This window comes from Bufo gargarizans, chromosome 4, assembly GCF_014858855.1.
Source record: "Bufo gargarizans isolate SCDJY-AF-19 chromosome 4, ASM1485885v1, whole genome shotgun sequence".
Lineage (NCBI taxonomy): Eukaryota > Metazoa > Chordata > Amphibia > Anura > Bufonidae > Bufo > Bufo gargarizans.
This window is the reverse complement of record NC_058083.1, coordinates 501,096,242-501,108,831: the sequence shown is the minus strand read 5'-3', so window position 1 is coordinate 501,108,831 and position 12,590 is coordinate 501,096,242. Positions and strand designations below refer to the sequence as shown.

General features: G+C 43.7%; 1 protein-coding gene across 1 annotated transcript in view; it reads right to left on the bottom strand.

Moving 5' to 3' along the window:
* HAAO (3-hydroxyanthranilate 3,4-dioxygenase) overlaps nucleotides 1-11,078 on the bottom strand; it is a 67,807-nt gene extending 56,729 nt beyond the window's left edge. Inside the window, exons 1-2 of the mRNA XM_044292470.1 lie at nucleotides 10,829-11,078; nucleotides 3,125-3,203 (exon numbers count right to left, since the gene is read on the bottom strand). Of these exons, the coding sequence (XP_044148405.1) occupies nucleotides 3,125-3,203; nucleotides 10,829-10,911 (162 nt within the window). The 5' untranslated portion in view covers nucleotides 10,912-11,078. The remainder of the gene's footprint in view (nucleotides 1-3,124; nucleotides 3,204-10,828) is intronic.
* Nucleotides 11,079-12,590: the final 1,512 nt, after the last annotated feature.

Here is a 12,590-nt window from a genome sequence, read left to right as displayed (position 1 = left end):
GTGTATGTGTGTTCTGTTTTATGCAGTGGATATGCTATAAGGCAAAACTAGTATTAATGCTGCTGCCGGCTACAGGTCAAAGACCTATCCTTGACTTTGTTATGTAGCATTTTAAATTCCAGTTGCAGCCTTTGCTTGGACTTTGAAGCAGCTTTCTAAAATGTAGATCTATACTGATGAAAGAATCTCTATGCAGAGGACAAAATCAGTGAAAGGTTTTTACATTATATTTACTACAAGATCATTTCAGGCATCCCAGTAATTAATGAATCTTCTCGGAAGCCGCGCTTCACACAGATACAAGTAATGTATACGTAAATGAAATAATTATAAACAGCCCGATACAGCTATTCATCAGCTCTGCTTCAGCAATTTCTATTTTCAGAGGATTTTTTTTTTTTCTGAAATTGCACTTCTGCTCGGAGTACATCTTAGAGGAGCGTTCAATTATAGTATATTATTTTGGAATACAGTAACATTAACCCTCTCACAGCCAGATAGCTAGAACAAAAATTCTTTCGCGCACTCAGTGTTTGATCAGTGATTTCCCATTAGTGATTCAGGGTCAAAACCAGGAGCAGGTTACAAAACTCAGAAGTGGTGCAAATCTTCTCATTGTACCTTATCTCAGTAAACGGTTCCATTGCTGGTTTGGGTTCAACGAAGATAATCACTGATCAAACACTGAACTAAACATGTGTGAAAGCAGCCTTAGGCCTTATGCACATAGCCGTATTTTTAGTCCATGTCCGATCCACATTTTTACGGATCACACACGGACCCCTTTATTTCTATGGGTCTGCAAAAAAATATATGTCTTCCGTGTGCTGTCTGCATTCGTGCTGCCGGGCCACAAATTATAGAACCTGTCCTATTCTTGTTCATTTTGCTATACTATTTTTTTTACGGGATGCACACGGACTGCACACGGACTGCACACGGACTGCATTCATATTTTGCAGATCTAAAATCTGCGGACGATACCGCTGTGTATTTCAGGCCTTAGACTAATGCATGTCCTGGAGCTTCCATGCAGTACAGTCAATGCCCACTGGTGGAGCTTTCTGCTTTAGATTGGAGCCATGAAATTCATATATTAACCCCCGTTGTCCTAGCTCTGGGTGGAGGTGTGTACTGAGCACCCGGATAGAAAAAAAAGTGGTTAAATGCAGCGGTACCGTTATAGGGGATGTAGAGGCAGCATTGACATTTGAGTCTTGGTGCATCAGTATGCCTTCCAATACTACAGGGCAAGTGCGAGTCCTACTAGCTGTGGCTATAAGAGTCAGTACTTGAATTGGTTCTGTCCTGCGATAATTCTGATTGGCCCCAGACAGATATGAGCAGTTGAGATATTTCTTTATCCTGTAACATATGTCCTCTGCTGCCCATATGATATGGGTTGGGCTTGATGTATGAGCAGGAGAAATGTTGGGGGGCTTGAATTGTTCTGGGGCAATTAACAGAACCTCTTTCCTTCTGTATTAGTTTTGGTCAAAGGTGCAATGCTGATACGAAGCCTAGCACCTAAGAGGGCTAGCCTCCACTCAAAGGGGATGAAAATGGAAGATGAGAGTGGAAGGTGCAAAGGAAAACATAAAGAGATTTCAACATCGATTACCTATCCTCAAAATAGACCATCAATACAGTACATAATCAGTGAGCATCCAACTCCTGACACCTCTGCCAATCATCTGTTTGAAGGGGCTGTGGTTATATGACCCTCACTGAGGCCTCTTCATATTTTACCAAGTACAGCACTGTACATTGTGTAGTGACTGTGCTTGAATGGGGCTGAGCCGCAGGCAGGCCATGTGCCCGATAGACATGACATCAATGGCCAAGGAAGGAGTCAATCAGCTGATCAAAGGGGGCGCCAGGAGTTGAACTCTACTGAACAGATATCGATGACCCATTCTGAAGATCATTCATCTAGCTTTAGTGCAGATCAGCATGATACCAAGGAATGGAGGAAGAGAAGCATGGCATACATAGAATAGAAGGTCGCCACTGTATGGGCAACATTTTAGTAGAGTTACACAATTACGGACCTGGAGCTGAAACTCTTTCATTTGGAGATTCATGGAATATCCTAGCAATATGATATCAGTTCAGTTGGCAAGAAATCTTGTTTAAAGGGTTTGTCTTATCTTGATGATGCCTTCTAAATTCTCTATTAAGGTACCGGTATATGGCGTATGTTACGCCCGTGTGTAGGAGGGAGACACCACATCGGACGAAGAAGGAGAGGGAACAAGGAACATTGCCTGAAAGCAAGGGAAGAAAGAAGGACACCTCATAGTCAAATCCCTAGTCACAGTCTTGACTGGATATCAGTATGAACAGACCCCAAAGGTGGGTGAGTTCATACGCAGGAGTATCTAGAGTCCTAACTTACCCTATAATACCCTGGCGATAGTGACAGGACACAGACTACCTGGTCCTCCAGAAAAGAAGGACGACCAGGAGTCTCCCTCAGGCCTACAACAAAGGGCAGGAGAAAAAAAAACACACAAATAAACCAAAACAAAATGCAAAAGGGAAAGGAAACACTTAACTTTCCAGTAGCAGCAACAGGAACTCAGCCAAGAACCAAACACCATCAGACCACAGATACCACTGAAACTATAAACCGAACAGCATTGTGGGAGAAGCAACTATAAAGAAGGAAAGTTAAATAACCACAATAGCAACACCTGGACGTTAGAGGTGTGGCCAGTATCAGAAAAAACACAGACGTCTATTGATCCACAAGGAAACCAGTCAGATCAAAGCACGTGTTGCCAGTCTCACAGATCTTCTGTCACCCACTGTCGCGGGGACGTCCGTATGTCTCGGTACATCCGTGACAGTTTCGTAGAGGAGGGCGCCTAGCTCAGGAGTCAGGAGGAACCATTCCATGAGTCAGACCAGAATTCTGCTAAAAATCTGCAATTCTTGGTCTCATGGACCAGGTCTATCCATCTTAGTTCTTAGGATACTATTTCCACCTATAGTGACCATGCAAGAGAAATAAGCAACTGTTTGCATGTAGACTCAGGAGAGGATCATGACGATCAGCTAATCGCCTCTACCACTCCCATGTTAAAGGGATTGTCTGATGAGCTCAGGGCGACCGTATTACCTCTTCTCCCGCTTCAATGTGATAATCTTTCCTCTGGTTTGGGCCTCCCACAAACATTACCATCAGCTGACTATTGTGCCTGTGAAAACAAATATAAAAATATTAATATCAGAGAAGATGACCCAAGGAAGCAAATTCTAATGCGCAATTCTCCCGTCTTTCCTGCCTACTAATTGTCAGACTGGCTGCAGAGATACATTCCTTTGCTTTAGTTTTTATTTTCATTGTGTTTATTGCCCACATGGCATCACGGGATACACTGGTCTATTAGGTATAATTATAACTTCGGTAATGGAGAGCAGTGCAGTCAGGTCTCCTTAGAGTCGTAATAAGTATCTGCTCGTAGGTAAGCATAATAAATGAAGTTCTGCTTTAGTGCAGTGGTTAGCACAAGAAAAAGCATTTTATGTAACCACGAAAAATAGAGTTCAGTAATGTAGATGGATTGCAGAAACCAAAAAACACCGAGAAAACTTTCATGTTAGGAACTACCAGGATATTAAAGTGGTTTTTAGAACTTTAAAACTGATGACTTACCGTATCTTCAGGATAGACCAGGGGTGGCCAACCTGTGGCTCTCCAGCTGTTGCCAAACTACAACTCCCAGCATGCCCAGACTGCCTACATCTATTATCCTACAGCAGGGCATGGTGGGAGTTGTAGTTTTACAACAGCTGGAGAGCCGCAGGTTGGCCATCCCTGGGATAGACCATCAATATCTAATTGTTGGTGGTCTGACTTCTGTTGGAAGAGGCCATGGCGCTCCTCCTCTGCCTGTGAAGTCATGTCCATTAATAATATCCTTATTTACCAACACTGTCATTAGTAAATTCAGAGAATGCAAGTGCCACCTTCTGTGGCACTCCAAACCCACAAGAGACACCCCCCTTATGGCCAGGGCTTACATAAGCCCCGTCTTTTTTGGCTTGGGATAGTCCGAATTTGCTGTAACGGTCTCCAAAAATTACAGACGTTCCCTGCAAATTCGGGATGTTGGCAACTATGCACATGGCCTTTCAAGTGGGGATTGAGACGCAATGCTCAACAGCCACTATATAGTAAACAGTACTTGGTATATTATGAAGAGGCCACAGTGCCTATCTGAGTGCTGTAGCCCCTTCAAATAGCTGATTGGTGGTGGTGCTGGGATAGGTCATCAATTTTGTTCCAGAAAATCCTTTCAAAGGAGGTGGTCACCTGTTAGATACCCTCCAGATAGGTTATCAATATCAAATTGCAGCAAGCCCTTGAAAAGCCAAAGCGGAGGATGGTAGTGGTAGTAGCTCCTGTTATAACACAGTCTATCAAAGAGGCCTCTCACCATTGCTCCCTAGGACCAGTGCAGCACAAGGAGGGGGCACCATTTCTTTCATCTGGACACAGCCTGGTTCTGGGGCTCCTGTCTGATGGTAGCTGGGGTGCCCATGATGTTTGGTGTTTCAAAGGGTGCAAGGCAGGGCATTTAGAGTGCATTGGCCAAGAGTCAGAAAACCAGACACACTTTGCCTTTACCAGACGTTCACCTCCTATGAACACTACCCACCCCGATAACAAAGTCTTAGTGCACTCGACGCGTTTCTGAGGCTTCTCTTTAGCCTCAGGAGCGCTATAAAACAACAAACAGACAGACATTTACATATGCTGCACTCTATAGATCTCACATGTGCAGCACATAGACACATAGCCTGCGGCACTGACGGCCATCATCTATAGAGTGCAGCATATGTAAATGTCTGTCTGTTTGTTGTTTTATAGCGCTCCTGATGATGAGGCTTAAGAGAAAGAGAAGCCTCAGAAACGCGTCGAGTGCACTAATATGAAAAAATAGTCAGTAGTTTAGATAACGAGATTCATGTGCTTATAGCCAGCACTTTGTTATTGGGGTGGGTAGTGTTCATAGGAGGTGAACGTCTGGTAAAGGAAAAGTGTGTGAGACCAGTGTAGTATCAGCATTAGACTGATGTCCAGATACACACAGCCGACAGTGCGTTCCATTGTGGAACGCATCTGAAAACCGGAAGTGACACCCTAAAACCACACTCCTGCGCTTTTTGGCGTTTTTTTTTAACTACTTAATGAAACTCTTTTGTTGTATATATGTATCTATTTTTATTATTGTATTGCTCCTGATGAAGGGGATCACCCCGAAACGCGTTGAGCAAAATCTGTTATAAAGATATTGCTAAGAAGCCCCTGTGTAATTGGCTGCCATCAATATCTGCGACTCTGGCTAGAGGGATTGGTTTGTTGGGTGTCTTGAGTTTATCCCACAGACTACCCCCCAGTGAAGTGAGTAAATACTCTGATATCTTAACATTTTTTTAGCACGCTGTTTTTTATATAGTTTTTTATCTATACGTTTTATGTTTTACGTTTTACATAATTGTGCACGATTAACATTCTGTAATTCACCATGTGGTGATTCCTAATTGAATGTGGTTATGGGAGAAACTCTACCCATTTGAGTAACATAACCTAACTTCTTGGTACACATTTGAGGTTTGCGCTTTGTCCTTTTCTTTTCTTTTTCCTTTTTGGGGAACCGTCACGACCACTAGAGTTTTAACACACTCAGTAGGTTGTCCACATCCTCCGTTCTCTTCTCCAGCAAAATGTCAGTACACGTAGGCATCTGCCCCCGATGATTGGCTTTACAGCTGCCTCCCTCTTTTACTTACAGTGTACCATACTCCCACTGTACTGGCTTACTCCAACACATCTACTTTCTTCTCTTTGCCTCCTATCAACATTGGCGCCTCCAGTTCTTTTCTCTGGGAAGAACGCCTCCCAAAGGATCAGATTAACTCTCGTTCCTTGTTTCTCTCTTATTTTATACATGTAGTGACCATGCCAGCATAGTGCAGCTCAGATAATAGGTCACCAATATCTAAAACATGGACAATTTCTTTACACATAGAGTAAATCAGTTACTATAAAGCAGGAATGGACAACTTTAATTAATTGTTTTAATTGCCATATACTGGTTAAACCATGGTCACTGACCTGCATGCCACCTACTGAGGCATAAGTCCCTCTTACATCCTCAGACCAGGCTTGTAGGAAGTGCAAGACCTACGTGGAACAGTTGGGGGTAGTGAACCCGGACCCCTGCTAGTTATAGTACAGACAGAGGAGGGGCAGATGTGTTTTTGGATATCTCTGAGACTGGGGGTGGTAGTTGGTTGTTGAGAGGAGTGAGGCATTCTATCCTTCTGGATTTGCTTCAATATGGGAACTTGGAATATCTTTAACTTTACCTGCAACTTCATGTGTGAACTCCAAAAAAACTGCTCACTGGTGACAACTCCTATTGTTCACTGCCTATCTTCGTTGGTCACAAGCCAATTTCGGGACAGGCATCACACTAAGTGGCATCTGTGACTGTTCCCACCCTTCATTTATTCCAAGGAAGAGGGTTATTCCAGTTTATCAATGGCTTGTAGATCACTGGGCTCAGCCTTTAAAAAAAAGTTACTGGAATACCAGAAAAGTTTGGTTATAGGCCTTAGCGGCATGATACTGCTGTGATACTGCCAAGAATATGAATGATAGATTGTAAGAGAAAAGGTGAGCATGCAGAATAAGGAGCAAGCGGACATGGGTAGTAGGGGGAAGAGTGCTGGGAGACCAATGACAGGAGACAAAATGCCATGGGGTTTATTAACATCTTTAGAAACCAGTGCCAGGCAACTGCTGCCAAGGCAAATAAAATAATGAGATAAAAAGAATCATAGGTTCTCATGGCAACAGCATAGATTTGTCACAAAACAAATCACTTGTCAGACCACATGTAGAATATTGCATGCAATTTTTGGCACCTGTGTATAAGAAGGACATAGATGAACTACAGCAGATGCAGAGGGTGACCAAGGTAATTAAGAGAATGGATGGTCTACAGCACCCAAACAAAAATTAGGGTTATTCCGTATTGGGAAAAGACCGCTTAGGCAAGATCTAATTACAAAGTACAAATATATGAATGGACTGTACAGAGATATTTTTACTAATTATTTTTTACCTTTTTTACCTGTAAACAGGACAATAAGGACATCCTCTATGTCTACAGGAAAGAAGGTTTCACCATCATCGTAGACTGGATTCTTTACTATAAGATCAGTGAGACTATGGAACACAAGATGTTATGATGGTTGTCATTGCACAGGTTGAATAGGGCCCTGGATGTCTTCCAAGTAATAATATCACATGTTATAGATACTAGATTTCTGGAGATGGGATGTTGATCCAAGGATTTATTCTGATTGCCAGTTTTGGAGTCGGGAACACATTTTTCCAATAATATAGGGCAATTGGTGACCACCTCATAGAGGTTTTTGACTTCCTTTGGATTATAATAGGTTGGACTTGATGGACCTGTGTCTTTTTTCAACCTCATCAAGAATGTAACTATCAAGACCATAATCATTACAACCGTTCTCTTGTCTGAGCTTACTTATTACTGATGGTGGTGGTTGTGGTATAGCAGAGAAATTATTGATTTTCTTTGGGTCTTCCTAGTTACTTATTACACCTATGTCTTAGTCTGTTCCAACTGGACTATAATCTTACCTGACAACTCCACTGGAACAACCATAAGCTCCTGGAAAAAGTGTTGGCAAATTTCCCAGCAGCTGCAGTAGCCTTCGGCACCTTCTGGAGTTCAGCCATGTGTGTGTGTAGTGTCCCACTAGGTAAATGTAGGCACTACACAAGGGTTAATGTAACTATTGTATTGATATGTTGTTTTATGCATATTTTCCTGTTTATCTGGGTAGCAGGCCTATTAGGGTGTAGTTCAGCCTCCTAGACACTAGAGGGAGCTAGGGAACCCTTAGTATATATAGTTAGGCCCAGACAGGAAAGGGCAGTGCAGTCCAGGGGGCTAGTAAGTGTAGTCTAGCCTGCCTGAAGTTCCTGAGCCGCAGTTAGCTTAGAAGATTCACCCCAAGAGAAGAGTTTGCCTCCTGGGAGAAACCTGCAGTTCCCACAAGCAGAGCAGAGCCAGTGTTCCAGCTAGTCAAGTAAGCTGAAGGGCAGAAGGATTATTAATCTAAAGCAAGGGATATATACCTGAGGAGGATTGCTACCAGCATTAGGGCATACGGGCCTTGGGATACAGACAGCCAGGATATCTGAGGAATAGTTCGGCCTGGTCTGTGAGTGTTGATTTTACCCTCTGAGTATCTTGCAAAGAACATTACCTGCCATTGACATAACCTCTGCTATTGATTGCTGCTGCAAATTGGAACTGAATTCAAATTGTATAAAGTTGAACTGTTTCCAGTAAAGAAAAGTTTGGTTCACCACAACCTGTGTTCCTCACTTATTACAACTATAAACCGGTGTGCCACCGTTACAGGCACTGGCGTCACGAACCTTAAAGGGACCTTGCCCTAGGCACATTAACCATCTGCAACATCCAGGGCACCTCACCCAACATCAGGGCTGGTCCCTAAATACAGAGTGTGCCCCAGAGGACCCCTGTGCCAGCCTCTCCACCACTGCTGTACGCCTCTCAAGGGTTTTCCTACAAACTGTGAGTAACCCTCGCTTGCCTATTAACCGTGACCTCACATCGCAATACCCTGCAGGGCGGCGTACTGCATGTGGATTTCCAGTCAGTGTCCAAAAACACAGTGAGTGCAGTGACCAGGTTTGTGGTGGTCCCAACACTACACTGCATCCCTTGGACACCATGTGTTGCTGCTCTCTGGAGGGGATGGTAAAATATGGTGCACCCCAATGGGAAATAAGTCCACAGATCGAGGAGTTGCAGTAAACCATTGTGCTTTCCTGGAGGCAAGGCACTACACTGGATTCTCCAGACTCCTCCCTGGCAGAAGTCGGTTCTGTGCTGAGGAAAGCCCTGAGCTAGCTGTCCCTCTCTCCCCCTCTCTCTCTCTCTCTCCGTCTCAGAAGACTGATACCCTGGACAAAGCATCCCCGTCTCAGCATCTTCTTCTGGTCACTCCTGCCATCTGGCAAAGTCTCTCCTACTGAACAATGGTCCCTATCCTCAAACCTCTAGGGGCTTTCACGGTTTTATTTTTATAAGTTTCTAACTGATTCAGAACCTTCTAGTTAGGATGGTTGCAGCTAGAGAAGTACAGACTAACAGAAACAATGTTGCAGTTCACGGCTGCCATAGGCTTATATTGTGCCTCATACCAGTCAATAGAAATGACTAAGCAGTTTCCAAACATAAGCAACAGTCAGACAGAGCTAAACCAGAGGGTCAAAAGTTCACCGTTTATTTTTTTTTTTCCTTTCAAAACTCTGCTCTGCATAGTCCTTTATGACAGCAGTGGAAAATGACTAGCTTCTCAGTGTACAGACTAGAAATTCCCAAAGTCTCTTAGTATGAACTGGCTGTGCATTTATAATTAAACATATACTCAACAATATAAAAAAAGTAAGTGTAAACAATGGCATAAATCACAGTGTAAGTTAACTCTTAAAAGTGTAATAAAGTAGGAAGTTGATGGCTTTAAATAGCAGCATAACATCAATAGGGGCAAATGTCCACGAATGTCCAGATTTCAAAATACCCTTGCTCCAGGGCACTACATGACTGTGTTATGTAAAGGTGTTTGTGTGGCCTATCTTTAAAGGCGGTATGGCTTGTAAAAAAGGGTGTGAATTTAGTTTAATCACAGGGCAGGGACAATCATTAGATTGGAGGGGGTACTACCACTGGGACCCTCACTGTTCATAAGAACGGGCATCTTAGAGTGTAATGCTAGGCGATTTCTGGCAGGTCCCATAGAGATAAATTGCGCAAGCTCTACTTACCACTCCGTTCATTTAGAGGGCTCTGAGGGACACGGGTTTCCTGTTCTCATGAACCGTGGGGGTCCCAGCTGTTAGACCCCCACCTATCTCATAGTTAGCCCCTATCTTACAGATATATTACATAAGTACTGGAATACACTGTGACAGTGGAAGAAATGGTCTGTTGTTTTTCAAAAGCAGCACCAATGTTATCAGAAGGTTGTGTCAGGTACTGCAGGTCAGATGCCATCACATTCATTAAATCTACTATTAAGGGGGGGGGGGGGGCACTATGATATGCCTCTCCTGGTAGGTTGCCTATTCCTTCTAACTTTTTTCCCGCACTGACCAGTAGCACCAGCCAAAGCAAGCTCTTCTGGTGCTCATGGTAGAGATTTTAGAATGTGCCCCACCAACCACAGCCCTTGTTATTGAGTATAATAGCCTTTATTTGGATATAAAGCCTATGGACCCACGACTGGGGATGTGCTTATAATAAACCCACAGATCAAACACCCCTAATCATATCATGAAATCATTTGAATTCCCCCCCCCCCCCAGTACCTAGCTTTATTATTTCTAATACATAAATTACAACACCCTCCTCAATAGTGCCCTAGACAGATGCCAGTATAGTGCAACTTTTAAGTAACACATATCCTCCTGTCATACCCTTCAGGTGCATTTATATTGTGTATAATAGGAGACAGCACACCAGAAGGGAAGGGTGCTGTAGTCAACACCCTGTATACACAAATATTTACTATACCCTTTAAGTGCAATCATTTATTTACATTTTATAATATTCAGTTGCTCACACAACCAGCAGGTAAATGCCCTCATCTCCATCTATAGCACAGTCTAGGTGCTAATCTGGCAACCGGAACAAAAAATTCACGTATGTACTGTATACCCCGGATAAATCCCTGTACTTACATAAGCTTGTTGCACACAGGAGGCAAGAAAGACATCTTGTTCTCTTGTAGCCATTGCTTTATGTTAATCGCTTGCATCTCCATATCTTAATGCAGTGTCCGTATTATGGAGGAACGTGGATGTTGGCATAATATTCAGTCTTGTAGAGAAAAAAGCAGAACATGCTGTTTAGACCACTACATATTTACCGAACAAAGGTTGGAAGGTGCAAAGGTAAAGACGAGCAGAGCTGGCTGAAAATATAAAGAAAACATGCTTGTACGTGTGAAGGTGTCATGCGAGCCCCTAAAATAGTATTCAGGACTGTTGCTGCTTACTGAACTGTTCCTTCAGAGAAGGTGGCCCAGATCTACTAATCCTGTAGATGGAGTAAAGAGATCAGGCTCTGTGGACCTGCACCAGATTTATCACAGAGGCTCAGGCTGGATGATAAATCTGGCGCAGGGATAGACATTGGTCTTTGAGTAAGAATTCTACTCCAGAAATGTGGTACAATTTTGGCACAAAATGGTTAATCTTAGGTCACACCTTGGGTTGCCACCTGGCCGGTATCTCACCGGCAAGGCCGGTAATTTAGTGGCCCTGCTGATGCCGGTAATTTTTTTCTACCGACTATGTTCATTGTGGAGCGCTTGTTAGTGCAGCCATTACCCCCCCCCCCCCCTCACTCACCTCCTCCATTTGTTTGTGCAGATCACTGGAAGCTCAGGACAGGACCTGTGAGACGTCATCACACTGGAGCGCAGGTCCTGTATCACACAGTGGCGTGATCAAATGGAGGAGGTCTTTTTTTTGGGGGGGGGGGGGGGCAGAAGCAGAGAAGGGGGCATTAGCACTAATGGTGGGCATTATTCTTCCTGGGGGGACACTAATGGGGGCATTATTTTTACTGGGGCGCACTGATAGGAGGCATTATTCTTTCTAGGGGCACAAATGGGGGCATTATTCTTCCTGGGGGGCACAAATGGGGGCCTTATTCTACTTGGGGTGCACTAATGGGGGCATTATTCTTACTGAGGGCAATAATGAGGGCATTATTCTTCCTGGTAAGGCACAAATAGGGGCATTATTCTTCCTGGGGGGCACAAATGGGGGTATTATTCTTCCTAGGGGAACAAATGGGGGCATTACTCTTACAGGAGAGCACTAATTCTTACTGGGGACACTAATAGGGCCATTACTCTTACTGGGGGCACTAATTCCGTGCATTAATTCTGGGGTGCACTAATGGGGGCATTACTATTGCTGGCAGCACTAATGCGAGCATTATTAATGCTGGGGGGCACTAATGGGGTCATTATTAATTCTGGGTTGCACTAATGGGGGCATTAATATTACTGGGGGCATTAATATTATTAGAAGCCACAGTATGACAGCGACTTAACACCCCATGTTAAGCCATGCCCCCACAACCACCCCCCATTTTGCGTGTGGCTTAACCTGGCCGGTATTTTTTGTTGGGAAAGGTGACAACCCTAGTCATGCCCCTTTCTCAAGAAGCTTCACCTCTGTCTGATAAGGTCAGGATCTGCCAGGTAAGTATTGATCAATTCTTCAGGATGGATAATCCCTTTAAATTTTACTAGCACATGAAAGTGTTCATAATATTCAGTGGCCAAGGAGTTACAGTATGTGATACTGCCTTGCTACTAACAGCTCTGTCACGGGCTGTATATCACCTAGAAATATGAGCCTTGAGGTCTTGTTTTAAACCTAAGAATCTAAGCTTTAAAGCAGGGGTGGACAACCTTTTCTGGTTGGG